The sequence below is a fragment of the Mastigoproctus giganteus genome, chromosome 4 (assembly GCF_048544385.1).
Source record: "Mastigoproctus giganteus isolate SK-2022 chromosome 4, ASM4854438v1, whole genome shotgun sequence".
In the NCBI taxonomy this organism is placed as follows: Eukaryota; Metazoa; Arthropoda; class Arachnida; order Uropygi; family Thelyphonidae; genus Mastigoproctus; species Mastigoproctus giganteus.
Window position 1 is genome coordinate 27763423 of NC_143578.1, and position 17265 is coordinate 27780687.

Genomic DNA, 17265 nt, shown 5'->3' on the forward strand with positions numbered 1-17265 from the left:
AAGAGAGAAAACTGGATAACCAGTTACAAAAAATGGTTGGCAAACCATAAAATGGAAGCATGTTTAGAAGACCTTTATGCCAAACATGATCGAAAGCCTTTAAAATGTCAAGAGCAACTGCTTGAGTTTCACCAAACTTTTCCATTGAATGTATCTATAGATGGGTAACATAAGCCAGAATATTACCAGTGGATTGACGCTAATGGAATCCATACTGGCAATCGTTGATCAATGGAAGTTTTCTAGATAGTTTAAGAGTTGGCAGTTACTTGATTTCTCCATTACCTTAGAAAGAGTAGAAGTAAGTGTAATGGGACGATAATTGGACAGGAGGGATTTGTCACCCTCTTTAGGTACTGGCTGGATATGAGAAAATTTCCGAGCAAAAGGAAAAACACCTTGGAATAAGAAAGCAAGAAAAGGTGACACAGAACAGGAGTAATTTCAGGAACACAGATTTTAAGAACTGGTGGAGAAATACCATCGGGATCTCTTCAAGGAATTAAATATTTGGACTAGTCAATTTTAATGAAGAAGCATGATTTTTATAATGCTCACAAAGAATATTAATACAAGAACATTTAATTATTTATGAGAGCTGTATATGGAAAAATTATAGAAACAGTTTTATTTTTTTCCTGAAAGTATTAGTTATCACATCTTTCTTACTGTTTATTATATTTGTATTAAAAACTGTACTGTTGTAAGATAATACAGTACAGAATTACCCTATTTATCAGTCCATGATAAATAGGGTTAATTATTCTGAGTTAAATAATTATTCTTTGATTACTTTGGTTTTAAAGTTACCCTATTCAGTTTCATGAAATTTAATTAACTGCTATCATGATTAAACTTAAACTTTTTTGCCTGCTTTACAATTTTTTTTAGGGTGTTCCAATTGTATCGGCAGTTGATGATATCCAGCTTCTCTTAGACGATCATATTCTCAAAGTACAAACAATGCGGGGATCACCATTTATAAAACCATTTGAAGAAGAAATGAAATCTTGGGAAGATAACCTCTTACTTGTCCAAGATGTGTTAGATTCTTGGCTGAAGGTATAATGTTTATTTTGTATAATGATAATTTCTTAATAATACCTTTTTCTAATATATATGAAGAAGTAAGGATGTTACGTGGGGATTCTTATAAAATATATTTGAATGGAAAATGCTGTTATTACCTGAAATTATTTATAAATTTTAAGTTTTAATCTTCTCAAAAATTCAGCAGTCTTTCTGTGAAACTCTATCACGTTTGATGATTTTTGATGTGTACTTCATTGAAATTTATTTGTTTATTGTTTCACGGTTTCATTAATTTAATTTTTATATGGAATTTAAGTTAATAGTGTAATTAATTAATTAATTAATGGTAATTTAATTAAATTATAGATATAGATAGACTGGATACAAAGAATAATTTTGATATCATATACTTGGATCTGAGGAAGGCTTTTGATTCTGTTGTACATGGAAGACTGCTGCACAAATTTGAGCAGTGTGGCATTAAGGGTAAATTGCTGCTATGGATAAAGGGATGGTTGAGTGAGAGAAGACAGAGAGTGATCATTGACACACAGTGACAATGGTCACTGTGCTTCATGGACTAATGTTATTAGTAGTCTCCCAGGGTTCAGTGTTGGGTTCATTGTTGTTTTCTGTATTTATTAATGATATTGATGATGGAATATCAGGCTTAATGTCTAAGTTTGCAGATGCATGAAGGTTGGCAGGGTTGTTAATGACACTAATGACAGTATGCTACTGCAACAATATCTAGAAAAGTTGAGCAGATGGGTTGAGTGGTAGCAACTGAAGTTTAAAATTGCCAAATGTAAAGTACTGCATATGGGTAGTGGTAACCCCAGAGTAACATATTAACTGTATGGTACTACACTGGGTCCACAATTACCCCTAGGTCCTTTTCGTTCCCTACCACGTCAGTGGTAGGGAATGAAAAGGACCTAGGGGTAATTGTGCAGTCAGATATGAAGTTTTCTGAGCAGTGCAGATGGTCTGCAAGAGTAGCTCGTAGCTCATGGTGTCTTGTCACTGATATACAGGAATTTTTCTAGCAAGGATAAGGAGGTGATTATCCCCTTGTATAAGGCTGAACTAGACAAACATTTGGAGTGACCGGATGGGCAAAATAGGAAGGTTTTTTTTTTTTTTTGTTTGTTTTTTGGCTGATGCTGTATAAGCTTGCTTTCTTGCATCATATGCCTCAACTAATGCTAATGCTAATAAGGCAATGGTCAGGCCACACCTTGAGTACTGTATACAGGTCTGGAAGCCACATTTTAGGAAGGATGTAGAGCTGCTGGAATGAGTACAGAGAAGGGCAACAATATTAGTGAATGGAACAAAAGATTGCTCTTACGAAGAAAGACTTAAGTTTTACAAATTACAGTGTCTGGAGACTAGGCACCTGCGAGGTTATCTGATTGAAGTGTATAAAACTTTGAATGGTTCGAGCATGCTCAATGCTGATGAGATTCTTCCTCTTGCCCAGATTAATCTTCTGAGGGGACATAAATTCAAATTGAGGAAAGACAATTGTAGAATAGGTGTGCAGAAATTTGCCTTTAGCCAGCAAACAGGCGGTTGATTGCTGGAATAAACTTCCATCTGTCGTAGAAGTTGACAGTTTAAAGTTTTTTTAGGAGAGGAATTGATGCATGGGAGTGAATATTCTGAAATTTTCCCCATGGGAAAAACAGAAAAATTATACTTGATCCTAAAGGAGCTCAGCTGCTATTCCAAACTAATCACCATGTTTCTGTGAGGGGGCGAGGAGAAGAATGTAGAATAGGAATTAGACCTAAAACCTCACCAGGGTCCAACAAAACATGCTGTAAATTTGATGTCAATCCAACTTTTTCCTCTGGTGTAATGCCAAAGGCATACTTTCATTTATGTATATATAGGAATAGTACTAGGGTATGCCTGTCATGTAGATGACATTGTAGACCAGTTATCTTTTAAGGGAAAGAAGGATGATATTGTTGTACATGTTGGCACACTAATGATATTAAGACTAGGGGATTGGAGGACTACCGGTCAATGTTGGGAAAGAGTTGCAATTTAGGATTAAATTTAAGTGTCTACTGTTTAACTTAACTAGGAGGGAATGCTTGTTAAGAGCCTCTTCAATCAATTCGGTCCTTGAGAAACTGTGCAAGGCTCATGGGGTAGAAATTTTCTCATTTGTGGTTAAAAGGTAAGACTGTTTTTATAGAGTTGGTATACACTTCAATAGAAGGAGTGCAAGAATATTTATGCTATTGAGGCAGTGTTAGGTGGGTCAGAAAACTGTTAGCTTGGAGGGATACACAAACTAATAGATTAACTAGAGCCACAGGCAGAGGTGAAAGTGATTCTTGCACTGCTTCTATTGGAATAAGCAGCAACGTGGAAAGCATAGTGGTGGGGATTTCATGGACTGCTGGGAGTCGTCATGAAAAAATAAATACATGGGCTGTTTTAAGATAACTAAGAGTAAGAACAGGTGCATGTATGTACACCAGTGCTAGGGGTATGGCAAATAAATATGATGAATTTGAAGTACTGATTAAGTCAGCAAATGCAGATATTGTAGGGATAGTGGAGACATGTTGTCATTCAGGCATAAGGGATACTCAGTTTGATTATAAGGAGTACAATATGTACATAAAGGACAGACAGAATGAGGGAAGGGATTATTATAGGAAATTTGCTAAGTGTTGGCAAATTTGAATATGGGGAGTACGATATATACAGGAAGGACAGACAGGACAGGAGAGAGAGGGGTGGAGGAGTTATGTGCTTAGTTAAGAAGAATATTAACTACTACAGTAGTAACTACTGTTTACAGTTTTTATGTCCCCTTGTCTATGTCACATGATTAAGTGTAAAAATTCACTCGACATTTAGTTTACTCAAACTTTTCAAGACCTTAAACACCTCAGGTCACCCTACAGATATCTGGTTTCCAAATACTGTAGCTTACAAAACTTGTCTCTCTCTCTCTTAATAAGAATACCCCTTTGTGCACTTAACCAATTTCATCACTCTTCTCTGTACCTAAAATGGGATCCTTATGCATGTATACAATATGTGAGGTGCAGCCTAACCATTTTTTATATATAATCACTTCTGTCCTAGCAACCTGTCTACACCGTTCAGAAAATTTCATATCAGATTATTCCCAATTTATTTTCATTATCTACAAGTTTGAGTTTGGTACTCCCATAGCCAGTACTGTTAATCTGTAATGTACTACACAGTAATGCAATGTACTTTTAAAAGAAATCCAAAAAGGACTAAATTACTACCTTAGAAGAAATGATTGCATTTTACAAGTTATTTGTATTATTTGTTATAATTTTCCAATAATTTTTTTCTTTCATTGCAAAACAATACATTTTAGGTAGGCATACATAGATATTTGAAAATAATTCATTCTACTGGATTTTTCAATAAAATTGCTTTGTTTAAATGAGACTTATGAAACATTGATAATAAGGGAAGTTGTCCAGGATCTAGAAAAATTTTATTGTAGTAAAATTTTTATCAAAATGGTATTCACTTTAATGGAATTTTACTGTATCCTAAAGGTAAGGTAACACCCATTTTTCAAAATTTCTGTTATCTCTGACACTGTAGGCCTTTACTGTTTTGTTATGTAAAGAGATTCATCTGTATTTTAAATATCATGAAAATATTACTTTAAGTGAGAGTACCAAATTTAATTCAGTTTATTCTACAGATAAATTTCATTAAAAGTACTGCTAATTGTCATGAAATTATTATCATTGCAGTGTCAAGCTACTTGGCTTTATCTGGAACCTATATTCAGCTCAGAAGACATAATGAAACAAATGCCACAGGAAGCAAATAAGTTTCTTATAGTTGATAAGATATGGCGAGAGATTACTTCGGTTGCAGTAGGTATCATTAAACACGATAAACATATTGTTGCTTGTGATCCTGATCTTGTATATATTGTTGCACCTGACCTTGACCTTGTATTTGCTTCTACAGGGATGGGATACACTTAAATAGAAAGGGTGCAAGAATTTTTGCTGATGCTGTCGAGGCAGTGTTAGGTGGGTCGGAAAACTGCTAGTTGGGGGGGGATACAAGGACTAATAGATTAACAGTAGCCACTGGCAGAGGTGGAAGTGATTCTTGCACTGCTTCTATTCAAATGAGCAGAAGTCTGAAAAACAAGATGCAGGATATTTCAGAGACTGCTGGTAGTCATTGCGTTACAAGTAAACACATGGGTTGTGTTAGGGTAGCTAAGAATAGAAACAGGTGCATGTATACCTGCGTGTACACCAATGCTAGGAGTTTGGTAAATAAATTTGATGAATTTGAGGTATTGCTCAAAACATCAAAGGCAGATATTGTTGGGATATCAGAGACGTGGTGTCACACAGATATAAGTAATGCGGAACTGGAATTTGTGGAATACAATGTATATAGAAAGGATAGACAGGACAGGAGGGGAGGAGGGGTTATGCTATTAATTAAGAAACACATAAAGTCAAAGGAAGTGAAGCCAGTTGACATCGATGGACAGTGCAGTGTCGAGTCAGTTTGGTGTGACATAAGCATAGGGAAATCAAAATTGAGAGTAGGAGTGTGCTATAGGCCTAATGACTCTGATGAGTATAATAATATATTGTACAGGGAAATAGAGTGGGCCAGTAAATCAGAGAGTCTTATAATGGGGGATTTTAATTTCCCAGATATTGACTGGAATTTGTGGGTTGGTCACTCGCACACTAGCAAGGCTTTTGTGGATTTATTGGATGATTGTTTTCTACATCAGCATGTTCGTGAGGCAACAAGAGGGAGCAATACTCTTGATCTGATTATCAGTAGTGATTCTTCATGCATTAAGAACCTGCAGATAAATGAACCACTAGGTGGCAGTGATCACAGTGTGTTGAAGTGGGATTTACTCAAGGAGGTAACTACCATCAGAGGTAAAGGGAAGGGTTTTTGTTTTCGTAAAGGCGACTATGATGGTCTGAGACAGTATTTAAATTCTATACAGTGGGACCAACTGATGATGTTACCAACAGCAAACTCAAAATGGGAAGCATTCAAGGAACTAATCTTGGTGGCTACCAGGCTTTGCATACCAACTAAGAAATATTGTTCAAGGTTTAGGCCTAGATGGTTGTCAGATGGACTAATGAGACATGTGGCAGAGAAGAAAAATGCATGGGATACATACAAATTAATGGGTGACATGGAAGCCTATGATAGATATAAGTTGGTCTGTAACCAAGTCACAAAGGAGATTAGGCAGGCAACGGCAGACTACGAAAAATCCTTGGCAAAGGATGCAAAGAAAAACAGAAAGGAGTTCTTTACATACTTGAACTCGAGAAGGAAAGGGATGAATCAGATTGGTCCACTGGATATTGATGGTTCAACAGTTGAGGATCCTGCTCAGGTGGCTAACAATCTAAACGAGTATTTTGCATCTACATTCACGCATGAGGAGTTATTCAGGAAGGAGAATGATGTAGGTAAAGTAAACATTGGCAGTGAGCTGGATGATTTTGTAATAACTGAGAGGAAAGTGGAGGAGAGATTGTTGAGGATAAACATAAAAAAGGCACCTGGGGTGGATGGGATCTATACAGTTATTAAAGGAGGCAGCAAAGGAAGTATGCAAACCCCTAGCCATAATTATGAGAGCTTCTTTGGACTCAGGGGAGGTACCCATAGACTGGAGATGTGCAAATGTAACCCCAATTCACAAAGGAGGATCAAAGGCTGACACAAGTAATTATAGACCTGTTAGTTTAACTTCTGTTCCAGGTAAATTAATGGAGGCACTGGTTAAAGAAGCACTGCAGGATCATCTAGACAAGAATTCAGTTATAGCTCAGACGCAGCATGGTTTTGTTAAGGGCAGGTCTTGCCTGACCAATTTGATTGGATACTATGATGTAGTCACAAAAGAACTGGATGCAGGGAATAACTTTGATATTATATATTTGGATCTTAGAAAGGCTTTTGATACTGTTGCACATGGAAGACTGCTGCACAAATTGGAGCAGTGTGGCATTGGAGGCAAATTGCTGCTATGGATAAGGGGATGGTTGAGTGGCAGAAGACAGAGAGTGGTAATCAATGGACACTGCTCAACGTGGACTAATGTTATTAGTGGAGTTCCTCAAGGTTCAGTGTTGGGTCCATTGTTGTTTTCGGTGTTTATGAATGATATTGATGATGGGATATCAAGTTTAATGTCTAAGTTTGCAGATGATACAAAGGTTGGCAGGGTCGTTAAGGACACTACTGACGCTATGCTGCTGCAACAGGATCTGGAAAGGTTGAACAGATGGGCTGAGAGGTGGCAAATGAAGTTTAACATTGACAAATGTAAAGTACTACATATGGGTAACAGTAACCCCAGAGCAATGTATCAACTCTGCGGTACTACACTGACAGTGGTGGAGAATGAAAAGGACCTGGGGGTAATTGTGCAGGCAGATATGAAGTTCTCTGAGCAGTGCAGACGAGCTGCTAGAGTAGCTCATGGTGTCTTGTCAATGATATACAGGAATTTTTCTAGCAGGGATAAGGAGGTGATTATTCCCTTGTATAAGGCAATGGTTAGGCCACATCTTGAGTACTGTATACAGGTCTGGAGGCCTCATTTCAAGAAGGATGTAGAGCTGCTGGAACGGGTACAGAGAAGGGCAACAAGATTAGTAAATGGAACAAAGGGTTGCTCTTACGAAGAAAGGCTTAAGTTTTGCAAATTACAGAGTCTGGAGACTAGGCGCCGGCGAGGTGATCTGATAGAGGTGTATAAGGCTTTGAATGGTTTGAGCATGCTCAATGCCAATGGGATTCTTCATCTTTCTCAGAATAATCACCTCAGAGGGCATAAATTCAAATTGAGGAAGGACGGATGTCGGATAGATGTGCGGAAATTTGCCTTTGGCCAGCGGGTGGTTGGTTGGTGGAACCGACTTCCATCACTTGTTGTTGAAGTTGATAGCCTAAACAAATTTAAAGCTCAACTGGACAGGTATTTCGAACGAACGGAGGGGTGAAATGGGAGAGGGTTTTTTTTTTTTTTTTGGCTGATGCTGAATAAGCTTGCTTTCTTGCATCATATGCCTCTACTAATGCTAATGCTATTTCTTATTTTTTGTTAACTCTGATATTGAGTACATCTTTAACTTTATGTAACTTCTAAGGCAATATGCACCATGATATAAAGAACAAATTCCACTTTATTATACATATAGAATGAATGAATGTAATTTGGACTTATCAAAAATTGTAGATTTTAGATCATTTTTATATATTAAAAAAATGAATAGTATTTTATATTAAAATGATCCATTTCATTTCAAGTTATATATATTTTTCTGACAGGCTCAGGATACAAATGTTTTAAAAGCGACTGCCCAGCCCAATATGCTGCAGCGTTTTCAGCATTGTAATGTACTTTTAGAAGAAATCCAAAAAGGACTAAATGACTACCTTGAGAAGAAAAGACTGTATTTTCCAAGGTATTGAAATTTGTTATTTGTCTGAGATTTAAATGAGGACATCAAGAGAGACATATTGTAGCACATTAAATATTGGAGAAGGACTTTATTGATGATTAATGATGTTTTAATGATTTCAGAAGCTTTTTTAAAGAATAACTAGTTTTCCATCACTACTCTTGAAACACTTTGGAAAACATACTGAATTTTTATGAATCTTACAGCTGCATAAACTTTTCAAGAGTCCAAACTAGTTATATTATTAAATGCAGTAATAACACTAAATTCAGGTTCAGTTCTGCCTCTGTTATAATAATACTATCAATTGTTCATATTAAATATTCTACTAATAATACAATTATGGTATTATTATAGTTATTATGATTTATTAATTTATTTATGTTTTTAGGTTTTTCTTTCTCTCTAATGATGAACTATTAGAAATTCTGTCAGAGACAAAAGATCCACACCGTGTTCAACCTCACCTTAAAAAATGCTTTGAAGGAATAGCTCGGTTGGAATTCACTAAGCAGGACCACATAGTTGGAATGATCTCTGCTGAGAAAGAAGTAGTACCGTATTCCCATGCCATTTTCCCAGCAAAAGCAAAGGCAAGAAATTTATTAATTAATATTTCAGAAAGTTGAAATTTCATGATTTCTTTGACTTTGTTTCTGAGGTCAGGGAAATTTCTGCTACAAGCCATACAAAATACAAAAATAGAAACACTTATTAATTCATTGTTTTGTTTCTTTTCACTTTTTGTCATAACTATGTAGTAGTATTATCCAGCCAGTTCAGTTTGCTTGAAATAATTTTAAAAATTAATAAAAATCAAAAGCTTAAAAAAATAAAATATTAACAACACAAAAAATTATTCAATGCAAAAAAAGTTATAATACTTATTAGGTTATAGCTTTAACATGCATTTGTTTAAACAGTGCAGGTACTGATTGGAACAGTTAACAATTAATTACAGGATTGTTTTGTAACAGTTTTAAAATATGTTTTGCTAACATACGACCACAATGACATCTTCAATGCTGATGAAACCGGATTCTTTTTTTAAATTGCTACTGGATAAAGTACTTATATTTAAAGGCAAGAAATGTAGTGGCGGAAAAACAGTCAAACAACAGATTAAGTTCTCTAGCAGCAAACATGTCTCTCACAGAGAAGCTTCCTCTTTTAATCATTGGGAAAGCCCAGATGCCTTGATGCTTTAAAGGTTTGAAGACATTACCGATTATGTATTGAGCAAACCAGGGCTGACACTAGCGTTTGTGGTGCCTGAGGAAAAACTTTGTAACGCCATCTAATTCATATCATATCTTAACACATATATCTGCAGTAGCACATCTAGCAGCTCCTATTTTAGGCAGTGCCTGTAGCAAGTGCGTCACTTGCGCACCCCTAGTGCCAGCCCTCAAGCAAACCAAAAGACATGGATGACATCACAAATATATGAAGAATGGATCAGAGATGCAGACTGCAGGATGAGTGGGAAGAATAAAAAAAGTTTGCTCTTTCTGCACCCCTCATTGTCAAGTACGTTATCAAAATGATGTTAGTTCTTCAGCCACTTTATCAAGTTGTAATCCAGTGTTTTAAGAAAAACTACTGAAGAATGCTATTAAACAAAATCGTGCTATGTCTTGAAAGCAAAATACAATGCAAAATTGACATCCTACACGCATTATATTTATGTGTTTCAGCATGGGATGAATTTGATGAAAATGTGATTACCGACTGCTTCAGACATGCTGGATTTACCATCTTAAATGATGTAATGTGTGATGTTTCACATGCTTCTCCTTCTATTAATTGTGAAAAACAGTCTGATAATAGGGAAGAAATATTTGAGCATGTGCATCATCACCTAAACTTAGAGGAAAACTTAATCTTCAAAAATTACGCAGAAGTGAATTTGGACACTGAATATTTCAGGATATGCATGAATGATGAGGAACTCATTGCAGATGTAATGGAATCTTCTGAAATTTGTAGTGATGAAAATGAGGAACCTACTGTGGTTGAACAAGAAGTTTCAGTGAAAGATGCTCATCAAGTATTAGAACTTGTACATTGATTTTTTTCAAGTGCAGCCTAAATGTGAAAGTGAAATAACTACTATCTTGCACCTTCATAATTCTCTTTTAAAACATGCTCTACCATTGAAACAGTGTGTTTTGTCAGATTATTATAACTGATAAGTATGAAAACAATTCTCTTGTTAGGTCTTGATAAGCCTATGTAATGAAATTTACAATTTAATTGTAACCTTATTGCACTCTACAATCAATGCAAAAGTTACAATCATAATTTTCTCATTTAATACTGTAGTACATATTATAAATAAAATTATACTATATTGTATTATTAGAATTACATTTAATGTTTAAGTTTCTACTTATTTTATAGCTGATTTTATGAATGATCGTTATAAAATCCTGATATAACAACCGTTTTTCTTATTTCCCTGGGGAGTCATTATATAGAGCTTTCACTGTACTGTAGCCGACCGGGCTAGCCGAGTGGGTAAAGTACCTGCCCGGCAACCCAAAGGTCGCGGGTTCGATTCTCGCCTCGGGCTTGGATCAAAGTACTGCAAAAACCTTGGGAGGTGCAATATGGCCACAGAAGCCGATGCGCCAACAACTACCAAATCAAAAAAAAAAAAAAAAAAATCACTGTACTGTCAGGAGCTTTCTTGGCATCAAGATCATTCAAAATCCTTCTGACATCTTTTGACAGAAGACTACATGAGGCGTTGAAGAGTGTGCTGGGAATGGTAGGAGCTGGATTATCAAGCTCATCAATACATGATTGGAAGAAAAGGAGGATGCTAGCAGGTCAGCTTTATATTTGCCTGAAGTGGCAGTAAACCATCTGGTTTTGACAGAGGTGGAAATAAAGATGGGCAAAAGTTGCAGCAAACGTTTTGGCAAGAGACCAGCATGCTCAACTACCATTTTTGACAGGAAGCAAGTTTTCTACTCTTAGCCTGTTCGAAATCTAGTTTGGACTGATTAAAAACTGTTTTGCAGTTGTTGTGAGTTTTGTGTAGGCAGAAAATTAATCTGTAAATATGGATACAAGGTAGTTGTGATATGCAACTATCTTGAACAGCCTTAGCATATTTATTGGAAAAGTGTGGAATAAAGGATTTCATCCCTACAAAAATAATTTCACTGACATGATCTGAGCAAACGTTGACATCAGAAGATTTGAAACGTTAATCTAACCAAGAAAAAGAAGAAAAGAAATCTTGCAGATCATCCCATTTTGTATTCTTTTAATGCGAAACAACACAAGGTTGAAAATGACCACGAGAGAAAGGCTTCATTAAGAAGACACCATCACCAATTTTTGATCTGAGGTGCCTAGGGACCTATCACCTCGACTGTGTATTTATTGGGATTGTTTCTGAGATAAAGTTCAAGCATGTTGGCTATGTGGTTAGAATTGTCTGGTATTCTGGTAGGTAAATGAACAATCTGTGTAATGTCATTAGAAATTGCAAAAGCTGCAGCATCTCGACTAGCTGGGTCCGTGTGACTAGTAAACTGAAGCCAGCTGGAGTTATGAATATTAAAATCGCCAAGAAAAATTACCTCACTGTTAAAAAAGTTGGACTAAAGAAAGTCAAGTTTCAAAGAGAGGAAGTCGAAGAGTTCCAAGTGATTAATGTAGTTGGAATTAAAATAGAGGTGCCAGATGAATTTGACAGAATGTGGTTGAGAGATTTTAAGCCAGAGAAGATTGAAAAGAGGAGATTCTACGTTACTAAGTCTTTGACAGGGAATATCAGAATGGACATATATGCACCTTAGAAGCAAAAGGAATCATACAGCGAATAATTTGGACAACTGAGATGAGCAGTGGTTGAATCAACTGATAACTGGGTATTCTGTCATAAAAAGCACATGTGGTTTGGCAAACTGTAAGTAAAAATGGACACCATTGAGATTGGAACTGAGACCATGTATATTTGTGAAATGAACGAGGAAGTTTTTGGGAGGTTTAAACCTTTTCACAGATAAGTTTGTTCTGTTAGTTTGACAATTCATGATGTATTCAGTAGTAAGAAAAGGTAGGGAGGACATACTGTATGAAGTAATGAAATTTTTGGATATGGTGTACACATGGCAAGAATATACCCAGCTCTTTGACACAATGTGACCTCGTCAATGTCCTCCGAATACTTGGACACCCTCCAGTTGCTATCTGGCAGATTAAGGCAGTGAGATTATACACTAGCTGACTGCAAAGCCTCCTAGAGAGTTACCAATAGGTTTGGTCCAGTGGACTATCTAGTAACCAGCCTGTGAAAATTTGAGTTATACCCTTGAACTGTAAGGGAGATTGGATCTCGCCATGATTTCCATCATAACCTCAAAATATGTCAATCATACTGCATGATGGAAGAGATGGGAGACACTGCCAGAGCTTTGTTCTGGAGACTAAACATGAATTCTACCATTTCAAATCACCTCCAATAAGCAAAGTGCACTGGTTGATGAGAGTCATCTACCACCAAGTATTGCCTGCTAACACAGAGGGGCTGCATTCCTCCATGTGGTGTTGGTGCCACACCTTGACTGCCCATTTACATTGGTTTGCACCTGGGTGGTCACCTCCAATATGCTAGGTGCCATATTTCCAGACTTGGTGTTATACCCATGGTTACTAACAGTCCCACCATCATGAGGGTGCAAGCAGAGGATTTGGCTATTACAGACTGCCAGGAATTTGCCGAAATTAGGTCCACTTGACTTGAGTATCACTCAAATATCAGTTCCATCAGTGTTTGATACCCCCAGGTAGCAAGACCAGCTTGGCATATCTGAGAGAATGTCTTTGACAGCCTCAAGGACCAAATATATGCCATTGAGAAAATTTTATTTTTTGTTGATGATAATGTCCTATCTCAAAGGACATGAGCAGTTCATTGGTGCTGAAGTACAGCATAGAATATATGGACCAGCCACCTTCCAGTCATCTGGCATAGTAGAGGCTTTCCTGACTTTGTGTAGAATATGCTGGCTATATTACAGCTTTAATGGCGGTGCCTCCATAGCCAGGTGGGCAGGAGCAGTAGTGCATAGCACACGCTTCTTGATTAGACCGGGGTTCGAGCCCGTACCCACCAAATACGGAGGATGCGGTAGGTCAGGGAATGATAACCGCATATTCCCAGCTCGGATAAAGGGTGAGGGTTGGTGTCAGGAAGGGCATCCGGCCGTAAAAATTGCATGCCAAAACAACAATAAAAACGCTGACCCCATATAATAATGGAAAAAGGAGAGGACAAAAAAAAAAAAAAAAATTGCAGCTTTAATGGCACTTCCTATAATGTTCCAGTAGCTGGAGCCTCATTGATGAGTAGTGAATAATTACCCAGGCTCTCTTAAATAACTGATTTAATACACTTGGGTTGAAAATTTCTCTAACAATGGCTTTTAGTCACAGACTTTACTAGAAATCTTCCTTCATGACATTTGTATGAATTATTTCTAATAGTGTAATTTCTGTTTTTCTCCACCTTAATTTGTTTTATAAACAACTTTTTCTTCTTGTTTTTTTTTCTTAAGTAAACTGAAAATTAGCCTAATGTAATGTTTGAGGACTAACATTGATTTTATAGCAGAATTAGATCTCAAGATATTCCTTCTCTATTTTCACAGTATAATGTAGCATTTCATGCTTCATTCCATTCATATTTATTCATTCCATTATTCTTTTTATCTCATTACATCATTTTGAAGGATTTTTGCCACATCCTTCTTCCACAATGAACCTCATTCATCATTTATATGCAGTTTAGTTTCAGTGCTATCAGTATAATACTGAAAAATTCATTCATCTTTCTATAATACAGATAATAAGTCTCAATACAAACCCCAGGTAAGAGCATTAATTATGACTAGTCATCTTTTATCATTAGTAGTTATTACATTTGAACTCAGTTCAAACCTTTAAAATCTTGTTACTATAGTGATAAGAACCAAATTTTTAAATAATATTCCTTGGGTGTATTTAGAAGATAGTCATTATCATCATTATCCATCCACTGATCCAACATGGTGTCATATCAGTTGGGTGACTTTCTCCATTTCTTCATGTCTTTCCACATTTAATTCTCCTTCACCACATTCCAATCTTGGCTATCTTTTTCCTAATCATCTTTAATTATCAAAGAGTGAGATAGAGACAATTTTTTGCTTTTTTTTAACAGTCAGAAGCCTCTAAAATCTCTTACCTTAACTTTACCAGTCATAATGAGTAATTTGAAAGCAGTTTGGAGTCAGACATGATGTCTATATCTCTTTGTACACTAAGTTAATTGGATTGCCACTTAAAGATAGAAGAAAATTGAAAGATTTGTTCTTTTTGGTGGTTGAAATGTTCTGACTTTTGAGTGTTAATTGAGAACTCAAGGTATGAAAAGTAATGTATTGTTTCTAGTCAGTGGTTTTATTTTTGCATTATTTTCCACAGCTTCAGATTGAGTGTGACACAGACCAAATTTTCAAATCATTAGCAGATGCTAAGACTAAGACGCATTTAAGGCTAAAGCCTCAAGCTGCGAGCAAATTTAGACTATGCATATATTAAGTGCAATAGCATCATTAATACACAGCCATTTGTGAATAAACAGAATATTTATAAGGCGGCATCATTTTAAGTTATATCTCATATTGTGAATACCTTCACAACAAGTTGCCATGATATTGCACTACTTCGAATAAATAACGCTTCACCTAAGGAGAAGACTGATGTTAATTATTCTTAGATAGGTACCACCACCCAGACGGCACTGTTTCAGGGCTATTTCTCGCAGCTTGAGGCTTTAGCCCTAAATGCATCTTAGTCTAAATACATCATACACCATCAGGCATCTCTCATATTGTGGAGTTATACTTCATAACTGCTTTGCCATCATTGCACCACTTGGGTACCTACCCACCCACCGAAGAAGGGCCAAATAGTGGAACGATGCTGTCTGGGGAGCCTGATGATGTCCGGAGTGTTCAAGAATAGGTAACAACAGCCTTCTCCACTGGGGAAGCGTTGCCTATTTGAGGAGTTTATGAGTTTTTGAGTGGTGTGAGTTGAAGGAGTTACTGTCCTTTTCATTCTTCTACACCATTTCTTTTCCTCCTCCATTCCTACTATTACTTTCCCACTACTTTTTTGCTTTTCTAAGTCTAATAGGAACAAGTGGATAGTCGAGTTATTATCCCACACATATACAAAATAGCCCTGAAATGGTGCCGTCTGGAGGACTGATGGCCACTGAGTTTCCTCGAATAGGTAACAATAATCTTCTCTACTAAGGAAGCATTGCCTATTCGAGGAATATATGAGCTTTGAGTGTGAGTTGAAGAAGCTGAGTTTCCTTGAATAGGTAACAAAAGTCTTCTCTACTGGGGAAGCGTTGCCTATTCAAGGAATATATGAGCTTTGAGCGTGAGTCGAAGGAGCAACTGTCCCTTTCTTCCTTCTACAGCATTTCTTTCCTCTACCTCTCCTACTATCATCTTCCTACATCTTTATCTCTTTTCTAAGTCTAATAGGGATAGTATGAGGATAACCGAGAACTTTATCCCATACCGTACTTCAAAATGATGCCGTCTGGGTGGTGGTACCTATCTGAGAATAAGTAAATCAATCTTCTCCTTAGGTGAAGCATTACTTATTCAACATAGTGCAATATCATGGCAACTCATTGTGAAGGTATTCACAATATGAAATATAACTTAAAATGACACCGCCTTATAAATATTATGTTTATTCAGAAATGGCTTTGTATTAATGATGCTAATGCACTTAATATATACATAGCAGATGCTATTATTGGTGTTTTTTGTTGAAGAAGACTTTCACTTGTTTGTAGACCTTCATTAGGATTTGTAGATATGAATTGCCTTTAAAGGCAGTGGTAATTTTTGGAAACTCATTTGTTGGGGCGCAGGATATTTGTTATGCTATGCTTAAAGCAGAAGTTGCTTTAAGAGTGGGACCATGGGAATGGGGAACTACTAAACAGTTGTACAAAAAGTGCTACAACTACAGGAATATCCAGTTGGAAAATTTCAGGGGAATTTACATGGGATATAATTAGGGTTACAAAGGATGTGAAGATTCTTGCATGTATGTTTGTGTTCTAATTGTACCTTATTACAGAATTTGAGTTCAGTTGCAAAGGCAGTAGCTTTGATATAAAACCTAAAACTTTTTATACTTGTCCTTTATATCAAGGGTAATCATAATTTGGGTAATTTACGTATTAAAAATATTCTTATTATATACTGAGAATTATATCTCAAAATATATATTGCTTTGAAGGTAACTAATTTCATTAAACATATAGTTTAAGAATTTATGAATTAAATTTGATTGCTGTGTGTATTTCATTATAGGGAATGGTGGAAAAGTGGCTTGTAGAAGTGGAACAAACCATGATACAAAGTTTAAGAGAAATAATATCAAAAGCAACGGCATCGTATCCTACTGTGCCAAGGACTCAGTTCGTATTGGAATGGCCAGGCCAGGTTGTTATCTGTTGTAGCACAATATTTTGGACAGCTGAAGTATCTCAAGCATTAACAGAACATAGTATAAAGGTAATAAACTTTTATTGGATTTTTTTTTTAATTTTAACAGAATGCAATTATTTATTGATTAAAACTTGAAGCTCTCTCACTTTGATCATTGAAAGGATATTAGAGTGAAAGGGAGA

At 36.3% G+C, this 17265-nt stretch overlaps 1 protein-coding gene across 1 annotated transcript in view; it reads left to right on the forward strand.

Moving 5' to 3' along the window:
- LOC150086500 (dynein axonemal heavy chain 3-like) overlaps positions 1-17265 on the forward strand; it is a 544757-nt gene that overhangs the window by 134586 nt on the left and 392906 nt on the right. Inside the window, exons 24-28 of the mRNA XM_090372184.1 lie at positions 892-1062; positions 4806-4931; positions 8404-8540; positions 8929-9134; positions 16944-17149. Of these exons, the coding sequence (XP_090228310.1) occupies positions 892-1062; positions 4806-4931; positions 8404-8540; positions 8929-9134; positions 16944-17149 (846 nt within the window). The remainder of the gene's footprint in view (positions 1-891; positions 1063-4805; positions 4932-8403; positions 8541-8928; positions 9135-16943; positions 17150-17265) is intronic.